At 34.9% G+C, this 16,364-nt stretch overlaps 3 protein-coding genes across 4 annotated transcripts; 1 reads left to right on the forward strand and 2 right to left on the reverse strand.

Moving 5' to 3' along the window:
- Positions 1-70: 70 nt before the first annotated feature.
- Positions 71-3,794, forward strand: LOC119839740 (sodium channel protein para-like). Its single transcript, XM_038366175.1, has 2 exons — positions 71-278; positions 367-3,794. Exons 1-2 carry the CDS (start codon positions 75-77, stop codon positions 961-963), a joined length of 801 nt encoding a protein of 266 aa, XP_038222103.1. The 5' UTR covers positions 71-74; the 3' UTR covers positions 964-3,794.
- Positions 3,795-5,784: 1,990 nt separating this feature from the next.
- On the reverse strand, positions 5,785-14,233 carry LOC119839570 (E3 ubiquitin-protein ligase ariadne-1). Of its 2 annotated transcripts, none has more exons than XM_038365921.1 (10): positions 13,880-14,233; positions 12,233-12,385; positions 11,800-11,886; positions 11,571-11,657; positions 10,912-11,040; positions 10,138-10,308; positions 9,678-9,874; positions 9,299-9,488; positions 8,786-9,012; positions 5,785-8,270 (listed from the first exon to the last, which is right to left on the reverse strand). In XM_038365921.1, the coding sequence occupies exons 1-10, from the start codon at positions 14,081-14,083 to the stop codon at positions 8,189-8,191; spliced, it is 1,527 nt and encodes a 508-aa protein (XP_038221849.1). In that variant the 5' UTR covers positions 14,084-14,233; the 3' UTR covers positions 5,785-8,188. The 2 variants fall into 2 exon arrangements, with proteins under 2 accessions (XP_038221849.1, XP_038221850.1); XM_038365922.1 differs by having other exon boundaries at positions 11,800-11,868; positions 13,880-14,232.
- Positions 14,234-14,850: 617 nt separating this feature from the next.
- On the reverse strand, positions 14,851-16,355 carry LOC119839620. Its single transcript, XM_038366009.1, has 2 exons — positions 16,099-16,355; positions 14,851-15,579 (listed from the first exon to the last, which is right to left on the reverse strand). Exons 1-2 carry the CDS (start codon positions 16,128-16,130, stop codon positions 15,018-15,020), a joined length of 594 nt encoding a protein of 197 aa, XP_038221937.1. The 5' UTR covers positions 16,131-16,355; the 3' UTR covers positions 14,851-15,017.
- Positions 16,356-16,364: the final 9 nt, after the last annotated feature.

Genomic DNA, 16,364 nt, shown 5'->3' on the forward strand with positions numbered 1-16,364 from the left:
ATATAATAAATTTATAAATTCTTATTTTTCACTGGAGATCTGATACAGGGCTATATAATGAAACGATTTTTTAGATGTCTACGTCAGCGGGATGGGACGGTGTCTTAGATGGTATAATTAATGAAGAGGAATGTGATTTACCGGACAATGAGCGGGGTTCGCCTGGTAACTGCGGTTCCGCAACTATTGGCATAACGTACTTGTTGTCATATTTGGTCATCTCTTTCTTGATCGTTATCAACATGTACATTGCTGTTATTCTCGAAAATTACTCACAGGTGAATTATGAATATTGCAAAATATTTTGTCTTTGTATTAACATAACCTCTTAAAAATATTTATTTATATGTAATTTTCTCGTCATAGGCGACAGAAGACGTACAAGAAGGTTTGACCGACGATGACTACGACATGTACTATGAAATCTGGCAAAGGTTCGATCCTGAAGGTACTCAGTACATACGCTACGATCAACTATCCGACTTCCTGGACGTACTCGAACCGCCGCTGCAGATTCACAAACCGAACAAATACAAGATTATTTCAATGGACATACCGATCTGTCGTGGGGACATGATGTTCTGCGTGGATATCCTGGACGCGCTCACGAAAGACTTCTTCGCCCGCAAGGGCAACCCCATCGAGGAGCCCGGCGACATCGTCGGAAGACCGGGCGAGGCCGGTTACGAGCCAGTGTCGTCAACACTGTGGCGGCAGCGCGAGGAGTACTGCGCGCGGCTCATCCAGCACGCGTGGCGGCGGCACCGGCGCGCGCAATCGCCGGGCGGCGAGGCGGAGGGCGAGGCGGGCAGCGCGGGCGGCGCGGGCGAGGCGGGCGAGGCGGGCGCGCCCACTGCCGTGCTGCTGGACGCGGGCGCGGGCGGCGCGCACCGCGTGGTGCTGCAGGCGGCGGGCGCGGCCCCGCGGCCCCCGGACCCCGCGCCGCCGCCCGCGCCCGTCTGACCCGCGCTCGCGCTCGCGCTGCTGCCCGCGCTCATCGACGACGAGCCGCTGCCGCTGCCCGCACCGCTGCCCGAGCTCTTGAGCCCACCCAAGCGCACTTAATTATTTTTTACGCTAGATGTTTACGTAGTGTCGGCGGGCGAGCGAGGAACGCGGCCGCGCTCTCGCGGACGATAGGCGGGCGCGCGCTGAGACGCGAGTGTTCATCCGAGTGTTTTATATTCGTGTGGCCGAAGCTTATGAGACAGTTTGTTTTGCGACCGATGTTCGCATTTATCGAGTTTATCGTTTAGTGTATCACGTTACTTTTAAACGTGTCCTGGAAGAGGAGCGGTGTCCGTTCGAGAGAATCGTTTTAGCGAGCACGCTATTTTCGTCACTAGTTCTATAAGTATCGGATGAACTGATAAAATTTAAAATGCTTATTTTTATATTGAACATTACGTCAATAACCATGTAAATTCGAAAGCAGATTGGGATTATAGATTTAAATAATTTAGCGACTGTGAGATGCTATTTACCTTCCCCGAAATGGTATCTAATAGTGGCTAAGTTTGACAACTTCTTTTAAGTAGGCTGTCGTCCGAATGCGTCTCGAATTGAATTTTAAGCTAATAAAGCAATTTGCAGCACGGTATGTGTGTTGTGACGAAACCTAAGCTCAAATTGTGGTTCTTATTAAAATATTTACGAGACATATTTTGGCACCAGAACGGTATGTCAAAATAAACAGCATTTCATTCGTCCGATTCGACAGACATTGACGAATCGAATCTTTACCTACGCTTAAAACAATGGCTACGGCAATTCATATCAATTATGTCCATGATAGTTTTAATAGTTCCAAATTTAAGCTTCTTATTGTATCGAACAACGTAACGTCTAACCTTTCATGTCGAGGTCGGTCGCCTCAGAGATAAAGAAATTTAGAAATTTTTGCTACATTGTCTTTATAAGCTTAGCAAATCAGCAGTGAAATTGGTACCAGAGTTCACTTCCGTCCTAATTCAATCGCATCATAGGAATCGAGCCATTTTACGTAATGCGCACCTTCTTCGTAGTTAATGTAATTAATTTCCTTCCCCTCAATTACATTAGCTGCGCCGTGTGGCAGCGGCGCCGCGCGGCTCCCCACGTTGCGGCTTCCCTCCGCCACACTCTAGTTCAACTATCGCACCAAGCAGGACGGCCTCGTTGTCGGTGCGCCCTGCGTGTGTACCTTGCTCATTGTTCTATTCGTGCTCGTGAAGACTATTGCTTGTAATACTTCATGGACATTAAAACAATGAACATGTACGTACGGTGACGGGCTGACTCCGCGCTAGTGAGATACTTCAACTAATAAATCTTTATCTGATTACCAGCTGGCTGGTATTGCTTTGATGTATATTGTTCTTGCACACCATTTTAACTACGATCTATCTGGTTATGTGCATAAATCATTGTCGAGCGAACCGATTCGGCTATCTGAAAGACATGACCGTAATTATTAGCAATAAGATTATTATTGATATACCTAAGATATCGAACGTCCCTTACCGAGTAAGGTAGAATATTGAAGAATTTTAATTTTTGACATCTCCGTGTCTTAAACAGATACGATTAGAAAAACAATAAATCACATTCCCATCGTCTTAGCGACGTGACATTCCTCGACTAGTTAAAGGTAGAATTCCGACAGTATTGTCTCTTCTAGCACAATAAAATAAAGAATGAATTAAGGAAGTTTGTAAATTATCTTGGAGTGGTCAATTTTTTACTTCTGTGTAAATATAAAATGCTTTCCGCCGGGAGGAGCCCGATCTGCACCTCGCCACACTTATTTTATCATGTAACTATTGTTATCAGCGAGTCGCGCAGCGATACGTAATAAGCTTCAAGCAATAACATTAACGTGTGCTCGAGTTTCGCTTTTTATTACGAAACTGTCACTGAAACGTTGTGTGTTGGTTGTTTTCATTCGTTTTTACAAGTGCATTGTGAAAAAAAAACGTGCTAGATGATTTACATATTGCAAAAGTCGATGTAATGTAAAGTTATTAAATGAAGCGCTTAACCTTTTGCACATATTTTGAAATAATAATTACGGTTACAGATAACAAATATGTAGATACTTTTGTAAATGCTGCACGGAACGTGGGCTGTCGAATTCCCCATCGTTTGCACACGTTTCGTGCCAACAGACAAATATTTAACTTATTTCAGTTTACGTTACATTGCTGTATTGGACAACATCATCGTCGTGTTCAAACGTTTGAGGTTGTAGTCGAAGAGAATTATTTAGTCTTTACCATGACTTTCGGTAACATGTTTGATAAAATACCTACCGAAAACAGTGTAAACGTAGAGAACAATTTTGTGGTAGTTAATAGCTAATTTGTTATCAGACGTACACAGTAAATTTGCTATTGTATTACACATTTTTTAGACCAAAATATAATTACATGCAAAATGTGAAGCTGCTTTTCTGCGACATAGATATCCGCAAAGAATGAAATAAAGCGTTTACTTGGACTAAATAATTTTCTTCTCTCAAAAAGTATAAAGTATATTTTTGTTGATAATTACTGAATGTTAAACTAATTGTGTTGGTAAAACCAAACATTTTATCTACTATTAGGCATATTGGCACAAAAAAGTTGTGTTTAATTAAGTTTAGACAATAAGTTATGATATCATTGTATTATTTCTTTGAATAAAACTTATGACAAAAAGTGAGTTCAGTTTGCTGAATGAGAGGTTTAATTGAGTATTTATTATATTATATATATTGTTGAAGTTTGTACAAAATAAATTAAGTAAACGATAAAATATAGAACTTGACTGCTTTACTCTCTTTGTTTAATTTTTCCTTCTCAGAATGTGTTTTACAAATCGTCAAAAGGGCGCTGACAACGAAGATTCGATTAAATTCAACAAAGTTTTCACCAGACAACTTGCATATCAATAAATCCCTACTAAAATGCGAAAGTTGCTACGTTTGCCTAACTTAGTACATATCGTATAATTTAAAAATACATATAACATTCATATGACATGCGAAACCATGGTGTCGCGTTAACGCCTGTATGAGAATCGGAATTCCCGCGCTTAATCAGAGGATAATAGTGTTTTATCCAGAAGGTAAACGGGACCTTACTGATAAAATTCCAGTAACTATTAAGTAATATGTGCTAAGACTTCGCTGTCCGTCTGTCTGTCTGTCTGTTCGTCCGCCTGTCATGTGGCTGGCATATAAAACTGAAGGGTTTGTTTGTTTGAATCCGTTAATCTCAGGAACTACGGGACCGATTTAAATTATTTCTTTCAACGTTGAATGTGTGCCTGATCCCTTACAGGCACTATATGTACTATGAAGCCTGCAAGCAATACCTGGGTGGACCACTAGTTTATTTGTAATTGGATATTATCGAGTTAAAAGACATGTTCTATTTTTATGTCAATTTTATTTTTAAATAATATAACATGATATATAAGAGTATAACTGTACATTTTTGGTAAACTACAATAGTGACGAACACATAAAATACGTTTCTATGTAGAATAACAAAACCAAGTCTTTATTCACTTGAGAATTTTTGATTCAAATTCCGACGTTACTTGATATCGTCTGAAAAAATATGCATTAATTTTCATGTAAAGTAGAATCCATAATTTTTTTTAAGTTTTTTTTTCGGATTGAGAACTACTACTTCGTTTTTTTTGACATCGGTGAGTAAAAGGAATTAATAGGACAGCAATTTTTTTTGCAAAAATTCACTAAACTACATACATTTTCACAAACAAAGACACATCTGATCAGGCATTTAATTACATTATTCGAAAATAAAGGTGGCATTAATCACTACATCCTAATTTATCATTTTACTACAACTCAATCTCTAACTGCACACATTCAACCGTGTAATACTTATTTGCAACAATATAAATATGCAATATTATAAATTAATTATACGTACTATGCTTTAATGAAGTATGTAGTGTAACTAGAATGTTCTTCATAAGGGTGTATCTATCCAATGCTGGTTCTAGGGTAGACCGAGAGGAGAGGCTATAGGCTCCAGAGGGTAAGCCAAAATGCAAACGATAATACCTAGTCGATTTATTAAATGGTGCATTTTGTTCAAAGATCTTCATCGTGTTGGTAGTTCAGAATAGAAGTTGTCATGAAATCGAAATCAATAAATACTAGGGAGACAGATTTAGAAAGATATGATGGTAGCTAAATATTGTTAAATCACTAAGGATATAAATCAATCAATTAGAGGGCGCCATCTAAACTTTCGACTGTACCTTCAACACGAGCTACGGCCGGCGCTGCTACTATCCTACTAGATACAGAAACCTCGGCTTTTCTACTATATTACTTTCAAATATGTATTTTAAGTGTCATGCCACTACCTTCCAAACTTTTCTCAACATAAGTACCGATGTTTCAATGTATATTTTATCTACTCGAAAACCAAACACTCACCAAATATTCATCAGGCCTTACCGGGTCTCGTGGGAGACGGTGCCAGAGCGTCCCTGAAGAAACAACCCATTAGGATTACAATATAAGTAAAAAAGGTACTAGTAAGATATTTATGCTATAAGAGCATTGTTTATTATTGGATTATAATTTCTCCGTATTACGAGCACATCTGCTATCAGTAAATGCCGCCCGTTAAAGCAGACGCGTCGTCTGTTGGTGGTAATTTTTTAAATTTATGAATATCTGCAAATCCCTACCGTAATCGTAGATGATTTCTACGTTGAAGTTGTATTTTTGTGTGTGAAGGATGAAGGATGTGGAAGAGGATACACAAAATAAAATAGAAATTCGATGTTACTATTTTTATTTCCGTCTTAAGACAACTGTGTCATCAAAGACACACATACAAGATGCTCCTTATTTAGAATCATGAATATTAATCATATAAATATTTATACAGCATCTATATATGTACAATGTATGTGTGGCGCACAGCTCCTCCGATTATAACCGACAATTTATTATTTCGTATAACATCTATTTCATATCGCGACCAATTGCACACATCTCGAAGCACAAAGGAAGCAATTAGATATCGGCCCGTTCTCTAGCCCTAGTGCAATTGATTGCCTGAAATAGGTGTTAAGGAGGACGTCTCTACACTATTCGATGTTCACTATGTGAACGCTTACAGCAAGCTTCAATTTAATTTACTTAAAGACATTTACTGGCAGTGCAAATAACTTATGCACGATCTGAACCCAATATATTTAGAGACAAAGATATGTAGAACTAGTGTTTTATCGGGGAAACAGCAAGGACTCCGAAAATATTCAGTTGTCGCGCTAACGTGTCGACTAACGCTAACCGTCATCACGGAGGCGAATTATTGATTTATCTTAACCGTTACACTACTGCGCGATTAACTCAGCTGTGACTTAACTTAGCTTCATATTACCATTTACAGTTACAGTCATTGATTATGTATTATTATATTATACATCAGATACAAGTCGATATCTTAAAATTTACAGTGCAACAGTCAGGTGGCCATAGTGGCCATAGACACCGCCGATCGTTGGAACTCAAGCCGCCAGGCGCCAAAAAAACGTTGATCACAGAATAAAAACGCTATTGAGCTATCTTAATGTTAAAAGTCTGATAAATAGTATTCTAATAACAAAAATAGGACTTTTTGGTAAAAAATATTTTCAAGTTTCTTCCTTAATCCATAGAGATACAGTAGATAATGTTGTGCCACTATTTCATTAAAATACAAGTCGAGGTGACGATTCTAGTTGATAAATTTACAAGGCATGATGAACTAAACGTAAATTATAACAACAGTAAAGCACAATTTCAACTTCATTACTTTGACTAAACGCTACACACTGCACTAAATAAAATTAAAATTCGTCAAGTGAAGTATAAAAACATGCACAATCAATACAATGACATTATCTCAAAGACGGATTTATTGTTACTTTTTTTTCATTTGACGAATCATATATGACTAAAATAAAAATAATGTATTATATAATAAAAAATCTATGTTCGTTAAAGTCAACATCCGTATGATTTATCATACTGTTAGTAATTTGGGAGATCTGATTTGTTATAAAAATATTCTTACAATTATTGAAACTAAGCATACTAACTTCTTTTTCAGTTATCAAGAGAGATAAAAAACGATTGTTACATTGCTCGTACCATTACGAAACTAGAAATAATTTTACGTCTAAATGTTAGCTAATGGTTACTCGATCGTTTGTCATGTTACAAAGTTCAGATCACACGGGCAAGGGTTCAGTTAAAAACATGTATCAGTATTATTCTTTTATTACATATTATTTATATATATATATATTACTCGAAACATTTATGTACTTTGGTATTAATAACTGAACGAACCAAACGCATCAAAAACAAGTAAAGAATTTTGATAAAATATGCCCTATAATTAGATTATAGTTTTGAAGCTAATATCAGATGCATGAATTTAAAATAAAATATTCTACTATTAACAATCAGCAACACGCGATCGTCAGTTTATTATCTAAGCCCCGTGTTGACACCTTAATAATGAATGAAAGCGAAATGTTCCAACCCAATGCCTATATTTACAACCGAATTAAACCATATTATATTGCAAATATAATATAGTTTACGAAAACTACTCAGGGTCAGTGCAGACTCGCCTCAGTTAAACGTGAGCTCGCTAAACTGTATGAGGTTTAAATAAGCAATTATAAACAATTGCTGCATTGACTGTACCTTATTTAAAAAGAAAAATATTACGAAATGGTTACACGTACATTAATTTCATTTCGACTCCGGTTTCGACCAACTCTCTAAAGTTTCTCCGTACATTTTCAATATTGCGTCGTGTTATATAAATAAAATCGATTATTCGATTACGAGATTAAGTTTTTTGGGGAAAAGTTTATTTTTTGAAATATTACAAAGATTGAAATCATCACGAGATGTGCACTGTAACACCACATTTACAAGTCAAAGAGATCCTCATTCAAACTCGATATTGCGCACAATTGCAACCAATCGGACCGTTTTGTTGTTCGCGCCAAAAGATACTTAGATGCTATTGGTCAATGACTTTATCGCCAGCGAGGCGTCGGTTATTTGATTGCGTGTCTGTATAAGCTGAAAGGAATATAAATGTAACATTTGTTGTGGTACAATGTGGTATGCGGTGTGGTGTGGTGTGCTGTGTGAGAGATGAGAAGACAAAAATTACTCTGTGTAGTCCCAGCAGTCCTTTTCATAGCCTTCGTGGACGTGCTCCAGTAAAACTTTGCGTCTGCTGTCGCAATATCTGTGAAAGTAACATGAATATAAATAACAATATATAACTGTAAAATGCAAGTTGTATACGATAATTGATAATAATGAACGTTATTCCGTTATTTACGTATTAAGCGTTACTCAAGTTACTATATTATAGTTATTATTCCTCGTTTTATTGTTACCATAATAGTTGAAAAAGCAACAAAGTAATAAAGGTCTAATGTTGTTTTGAGTAGCTACAATTTATAAAAATATCTAAGTGTAAAAAACAATTTATATCTTAGAGTAGATTGTTATATAATGAGTCAATGCAAACACAATCTTACATACAAGTTGGATTATTTTTGCATTGGTGAATGTCACTTTAGCGAATGCCACTCAGCCCGTCTATCAAAGAGACTCCCCTTCAAGCTATCCTAACAATGGAGGTAGAAAGAGAGAGTGGGGATGTGGGGCGGAGGAGGGAGGAGGGTTGAGGAGGGAGGAGGGTTGAGGAGGGAGGAGGGTTGAGGAGGGAGGAGGGTTGAGGGGGGTTGAACTCACCGGTACTTGTCCTGCACCTTCTGCTTGATGTCGGCGAGGTTCTCGCTGGTGATGTCCCGCTCGAGGTACTCGCTGAGCGTCTCGGTGGCCGACTCGAGGTCGCGCTGGTTGTCCTCGAATATCACCGACTGGTTGTTCTTGCGCAGGTAGTACGCGAACACGTACGTGTACATCAGCGTCTGCCGGCACTGGCACAGGATGTCCACCGCCTTCTTCAGGAATTGCACCTGGGGACCGACGTGCTTCCGTTTTAGATTTAGCAGTGGAGTGACAGATACTGGTGTTATAATATATTGTTATTGGGTATTAGGAACATCATATTACAGAGGGGTTTTAACAATGTACATACTTATTGAATTCAAACTAAATTTAATTAATATCAAAAAATGTATGCAGAAAACAGTACTGTATATTTTTCTGATACTGCAATTACTTGTCCCACAATTATTTAAATATTTGACTGCATATGATCGATGTACCGGTTGCAGTGGAGTAGTGCGGTGGAATACTAACCTCGATCCAGCTCATGTTGTGCTGCTGCATCTCCTCCATCTTCTCCTTGACGGAGGCGTACAGCTTGGACTCGAAGCGCAGCGACTGCATGTGGTTCATGTACCGGTTGCAGTAGAACAGGTAGCGCTGGAGCGCGGCGCGGGAACGCTCCTGCGCGTCTCGCGCCGCCTTCGCTTCGTCTTCGTCGTATCTAAAACACATTTGAAAAATACATACTTTATTAATAAACTGATATAAAATAAGTAGAAGAATTTGATATGAATTCCCAATGTGACACTGGCAGAATTGTACAAAGCAAAATTATAGCCATTAAGTAAAAGTTGAATTGAATCATTTCTTTCTAATCTGGCATTGAATAAATTAAGTAATATTTGTGTACCTGTTACAATTGTACCAGCTACTGCCATGAGGCTCCCAGGGACCGAGGCACACCCAGCAGAAGTCCGCTTTGCAGTTCTGGTTCTTGCACACCATGTGGTTGCAGCCACCATCCTTCTCTATTGTGACATTGCACTTCGGACATTCCTTAGTGTTTGCCGCAATCCAGTTTGACGTTTCTGAATCATCGTCACACTTCTGCAAAGAATGTACAATGGTTCTCAATACAAAATTAATGGCACAGCATCAGATGGAATGGTGTATGAGTGGATTTATTGAATAAATTATTGGTTGATTAAATTATTGAATCAATAAAGGAATTAATAAACTGCTTCATTCTCCACTTATACAGACAGGTCTCATAACAGATTATTATCATCTGGTGATATATATACTGTAACAAACCAAAGTGATGATATATAGTATAAATTAAAGGACTCTTAAAACCACGGTCCACCCACCTTAATCCACTTCCTCAGCAGGCAACACCGTACAGGATCGTGCCAGTTCTCCCCGCAGGCGAAGCAGAAGGTGTGAGCACATCGGCAGGTCACCGGCGCCGCCTCCACGTACGCCACTTTGATTGCGTTGCTGCAGTCTGGTGATGGACACCAACGGAGCAGTCTATTGCACTGGAGAATACACTCTTATTATTACTTTGTAATCTTAAGAACATGTTAAAGTTGAAGTTGAAGAACGGCAATTTATCGGTAAATAGAACTATTCTTTTACTTAGGTAAGTTGTGTTGGTTGTTGTTTGTTGGTGTTGGTTTGTTGTGACATTTATTCCACAACAACATGTTTACCTCTTTTATGAGCCATTATCAAAGACCGTGTGACGTAAAATAAATCAAAGGCTCTATGAACCCTAGCATCACTATATGGTGGATGGTCCATGTACCCTGGAAAAGCGATTCAACTCAACTTTCTCAAAGCGTCGATAGCACAGGTCTAGTACCTAGTTTAGTCGATCGTCGTGTCTTTAATTGTAAATTTGTATAATTATAATGTGGGTACAAATAAAATAAATAAATAAAAAATAAATAAATAAAATAAATAAATAAATAAAATTAATAATTTCTTGACTGGAATCACTAAGGACTGAAACATGCTTCTTGAGTCTGGGATCCCAAACGAGTACAATATAGAGCTCTATATTGTATTTATATCTATAGCATCTGCCCTATTAGCGAATAAAAATAAAAAAGTCAAGTGTGACCTGCTAGTAAACCAACCTCCACAAAGCTGTTAGTGATGATATGCTGGTACTTGAGTTTGACGCGCGGGTCGCGGACCAGCCGCATCACCGTCGCGTCGTCCACCAGGATGTCGCACGCGTGAGCCGCGCACGCGATCGTTTGGCCCTGACGTGCGTTATTGTTAATCAAAATATTATCGCAATTACGTATAGCTTATTCTGATTTAGGCTGCAAACCGAATTTTTAAATTTTTGACAGTATAAAACTTGATACAATGTTACTACTTAAAAATACTTTTTGTGAAAATTGCTGTAAAAAAATCTTATTAAAAAGACAAGCTATTTACATACACACTTACATTAGCTTGACCTATGTTTGTAACAGACTCCTTTAGACACGATTTTGACCCATTTTAATCAGATAAATTTAATTACAATAATTTCATGAATTTAATCAATTACAATATCTCATTATTCTGATCAGAGTTTCCTTATGTATACAGAGCAACTGAGACAATTTAGTTGATTCTCTCAAACAAGTGTGTAGTTTTTCGAAACTATATTTATGTGTCTTTTATCAATGCTTCATAAGAATTATGCATCACTAAACATATTAACAATCTCTCTCAGCTAAAAGTTATAAATAATTAACACAATTAGAAATTTTTGTTGAATTTATGTATTGCATGTACTTACTAATCCTTCTTCCATAATTTTTGTTGTTAAATATTCACACCAGCATTGTGTACAAAATCTGTGACCACACTCCAAGCCTGTCATCATCTACAAGCATGAAAACATGTTAAAAAATACTAGAAGATATATGAAACATACAAATATATGAAAATATGATGTTATTTCAAAATAAATTTGTGTTTGTATGTATCATATTTGTTTTTTATTTTCATATAAAAATAATACATACTGCAGTTGGCAAAATGGAAAAACAAATTTCACACTCTTCAGTTCCTGAAGTTGATATCCGCCTTGGCAGCTGAAAAAATGCATTGATCTTTTATACAATAAAAACGATTGTCTGAAATCATGATCACACATTTTTTTGCTTGACCTGACCTCAATAAATTAGAAAATAAATCAAGCTTATCTCAATTCAGTCAGCACAACATATTTCACAATAATAATTACAAATTTAACTGTCAATTACATTAAAATGACTCATTTCAGATTTCACAATAATGTGAAAAAGATGTAATAAAATTTTTGTTTACAAAATATATTGTATAACATTAAACAATATATGTATAAAAGTCTCATCCACATCACATTTTTCCTACATATTCTAGGTGTTTTGAAGCCATGCAAGATCTTATATCCATAAATAATCCACTTTCATTTACCTTTGGCCTCTGTATAACTGGTTTCCTAAATGGATTTATAACTCTAGCCTCTGCAAACAGTTGATCCTGGTCGCCATCATAAAACCGTTCCATTAGTTTCTCCTTATCCCATTTGAAGTGATTAAGAAGTATGCGGGTTGTTGTGGCAGGTATCTAAGGAAAAAAGTTTATTGCAACTCATAACAAATTCTTTGTCCTTGTAGTCAATATTAAGAAAGAAAGAATTTACTCTTTTTTACAGCTTAAAATTAGTTAATTTAAGATAATAAATTTATTGAACACAAGATACATTATAACATAATTTAGGTGAGAGAGTGTATGTGCAACACATTCATGACCTAGATTGCTGCAATAATGCCACTAAGATCAAGCTTATATAGATAAAAAATGAATTATTCAATATCAATGATAGAACATGAATAGTACAAACAAATATATCTTGCAAAGCTGACAAAGAACTTTAGCATGAATTTTAGCATGACAAAATATGATTACTTTAAAGTTTTAATAATTCAAGTGCAGATACTCAAAAATATTAAGAGACTGACAATATATGTAATAAATACAGTTTTGTTGATCTGTGTAGAACTCTTTTCATTGTTTTAAGTTATCTGTTGTGTGCACAAGCAGATTGTGACGTTAAAATAAGTTAATATGCATTTGTGTAACCAACTACTTTAATACTTGAATCTCTTCAGCTACTTGTACAATATTACTATACATTATACCAATAAAAGAATTTTACAGTTAGTTATAAAATTAGTTTTAAATAGCATCAAATATATATTTTCATATGTAAATATAATGTGTGATTTAAAAAAAAAAATGAAATTGTAAAAATAAAATAATGAATAGCCCATCTTTAGCTAGGATACAGGTCTTAGAATGAATCCGTCTTTGCAATGTCACTGGTTTACTTTTTATTTATGAGAATTAGTAACTACCCTCAATTTATTGTTATTTTAGTTTGTTTTCTTTTGTTAGGCGTACTTATAATGCTAAGCGAGTAAAAAATAATGTAAAAAAATGTATTTCTCTGTAAGTGATTAAAATGTAATAATCTTTAGAGAAATAAATGTCTTTAACTGTAACTATTTGTATACTTTTTTAAATTTTCTAAAAAATTACATAAACAACAATGGATGGTATCCTCTTTATTATTAATTACATTTTGTCAACAGTTGATTATCTCAATATTATCTTGAGATATTACAATTTTTATCTTCTTTCATTATTAAATTAACAATTGCTTTATTGTGAATGTATGTGTTATTGATTTTGTATTAGCCAATCTCATAGATAAATTTGTTATGATTAATTTACTTACCATGATATAAAAACAAAACATGCAATAAGTAAATAAGGGCAAAAATATTTCAAACATTACATTAATTACTCATTCTACAAATGACTCATTTTCCTACTTTATTCTTTTTGTTCACTCTAAGACATATAAATATTATTTATAACAAAATACTAATAAGAAGCTAGTCAGATGATATTTATGACAGTAACAACAACAACTACATATTTTGTGGTAATATAGTGTAAGGTAATAATAGTATAAATTACACAGCACAAAAGAAGTAAACCAATGGACGAGTAACCTCATTCAATATGACCATTGTTTACCACTAACATACTGACCTCGACAACTGTATTCACTTCTTTGATGCAATCGACCATGTGTTGAACAATTTCCTCTGTAGATAATACTTCGTATGGATATTCCTCAAGTTCCGTCTGTCGTTCCCTTGTACTGTGAGTCTCGTCCATGACAAAGTCGACATCGTCTCCACTGGACACATTACCAGAATCAACATCGTCCTTTGTATCGTCTTCAGAATCCATCGTCGATATTAATAAATTATAAACTAGGCAATAAAGGTACAGGCAATAACTTCTAATGATGAAATAATTACACCTAAGATTTAGGAAAGGTCAACAATGAAGAAAATAGTTCACCCACGGGCTGCCAAAATCTCTGACGTACAAGTAGGCAATAGCTAGTGTCTATGCCATGACGTTACTCTGCAAACGATAGATATCTCTGGTTAGCCGATTAGTCGCTTGTTTTTTAAAGCGTGTGTTCATTTGTATTATTTTTTAGGAAAATATTAATAGCCACTGAGGAAGTAACTTGGACTTAAAATATTTGGAATGGCATTGGGCATGCCCTTTATGTTCGTAAACGCTACTGCTGAGCTTAAATTTTATTTAAAAATAGTTTCTATATAGACATTATTGATTAATCTTCTTGCGAATCTAGCGCTAAACTTGTTTTAGAGAAAACCGATATTAACGAAATAACACAAAATCTAACCAATAAAAATATATTTTAAAGTATTTAAGATGATCAATATCAATAAAAAATCGGATTTCAAGTCTGTCTCTGTCTGATAAGTATAATACGTAGACCAACAATATGGCACTCTTTTGACTTTCTTTCTTTCAACACACTTTTTCTTTCTTTCTCACATATTAGGCAGATTACATCTCAATAAAATAATTAAAATATACATATAAATATAGTTTTGCTCGCCTACACAAGTCTGGCAATTACCACTCGTAATGTAAATGTGGAGCGTGTGCGACGAATTTATAACGTAAAAAACAACTTAGACTCAGCTCATAAACTTTATTGCACTAGTCACAATTTTTAAATGGATTTTACAAATAATTTTTCTTTTGTTCACTATGCCATTATATACACTAAAATAAGTATTTATTTGTTAATTGGAAATTTTTCTATTATTTTTGTAAATTTCATTTATATAAACTTAATTTAAGGCAAAAGTAAATTATCCAATTCATTTTGGATTGACTCAAATTGTAGGAAGATTGCATGAAGTTCATTGTGGGTTAATTCAACTTCGGCTTCATTTTTATTTCCAATTATCTTTATGTAAGCCTTTGGCACTTTACATTTTTTATGATACACAGAGCTTAATTCAGCATTTAATTTCCAAGAAAACTCTGGATTATTTTCATATTGATCACCTGCACTATTTGTTAGTTCATTTAGAGTAGTACTTGTTTCTGCACACCAAACTTTTGTGAAGACATCAGCCTTTTCTTCATTTAAACCTATTGTAATAAAATCTTGTCTAAGATCTGCTGGCATAAATATAAATTTAAGAGCCTTTTTAAATACATAAACAATAGTTTTTATAGCCAGAAGAAGTTTATCTTCATCAATTTTAAAAATCATTTCCAATTTTTTCTTCTCCTCTTCTGTAAATACATTGTCAGTTTCTTGATTTATTAATTTTAAAACTATTCTTTTAAGAAATTGTTCAAATTTTGTATCATCTAAAGTGTTTATTAAAGATAATCCTTTTTGTAAACTGAAACAAAGTAAAATTTTAGGTTGTATTATTTAGTATTTTATATATATTTATTATATTTCATACATTCATTGGTTAACTATAACATAATTATTTAATACAATTTCAATTGAGTTTATCTTATCAAACTTATATTAAAATAAAAGTATAGCTAAATTTACATATTTAAAATGATTCATATATATAAATTATATGTTATGGTTTATGTCATAAAATCTATCCTAGAAATGGAAACGCTGCCATATCCTCAATTATTTATTTAAATATGGGCAGTTGCGACGATTTACTATGAAAACTTGTAAAGTATTGTTCTAATGATAAACGCTATTTGAAAATTAGATCATATTTTATATTATATTGGTATAAGGATAACAAAACTTCATACTTGGTATTCGCAAATACCTCAACCTATCCAAAAAAAGACGCTTATGCAGAAAGTTGGCCGCCCTAATCTATAACAGCCAAAAATTTCAAGTATATTTATATAAAGTTTCATAATATATGTAATAATCATCTTACTTGGGGGAGACCTTAATCCAATTACATTCCATTCTTATTATTAGAAGACTTTTTTTTATAACTATGATATATTAATGTTGATAAGGTAAAATGTATTGATGGAATGAAATCAATACTAAAAAATAAATACTTGAAGCTGAACTGTAGGCTAAAAAATTGAGAAATTAAGAACTGTATTAAATTAATTGATAATAAATAATTGAAGTATTTACTATTCAGTTTAAGAATCGCGTCAGTTCATGTCAGTTGTCAACAGTCTACTTGAC

The sequence above is a fragment of the Zerene cesonia genome, chromosome 4 (genome assembly GCF_012273895.1).
Source record: "Zerene cesonia ecotype Mississippi chromosome 4, Zerene_cesonia_1.1, whole genome shotgun sequence".
NCBI classification, from domain to species: Eukaryota; Metazoa; Arthropoda; class Insecta; order Lepidoptera; family Pieridae; genus Zerene; species Zerene cesonia.

Excerpts from the sequence above, each read along its gene's own strand:
- LOC119839570 (XM_038365921.1), bottom strand. The coding sequence starts at position 14,083 with ATGGATTCTGAAGACGATACAAAGGACGATGTTGATTCTGGTAATGTG. Across the intron at positions 9,489-9,677 it reads AGCTGGTACAATTGTAACAG|ATACGACGAAGACGAAGCGA; the intron begins GTACACAAATAT and ends AATGTGTTTTAG. Across the intron at positions 8,271-8,785 it reads AAGGTGCAGGACAAGTACCG|ATATTGCGACAGCAGACGCA; the intron begins GTGAGTTCAACC and ends TTACTTTCACAG.
- LOC119839740 (XM_038366175.1), top strand. The coding sequence starts at position 75 with ATGTCTACGTCAGCGGGATGGGACGGTGTCTTAGATGGTATAATTAAT. Across the intron at positions 279-366 it reads TTCTCGAAAATTACTCACAG|GCGACAGAAGACGTACAAGA; the intron begins GTGAATTATGAA and ends TTCTCGTCATAG.
- LOC119839620 (XM_038366009.1), bottom strand. The coding sequence starts at position 16,130 with ATGGAATGTAATTGGATTAAGGTCTCCCCCAA. Across the intron at positions 15,580-16,098 it reads TGGATTAAGGTCTCCCCCAA|TTTACAAAAAGGATTATCTT; the intron begins GTAAGATGATTA and ends ACTTTGTTTCAG.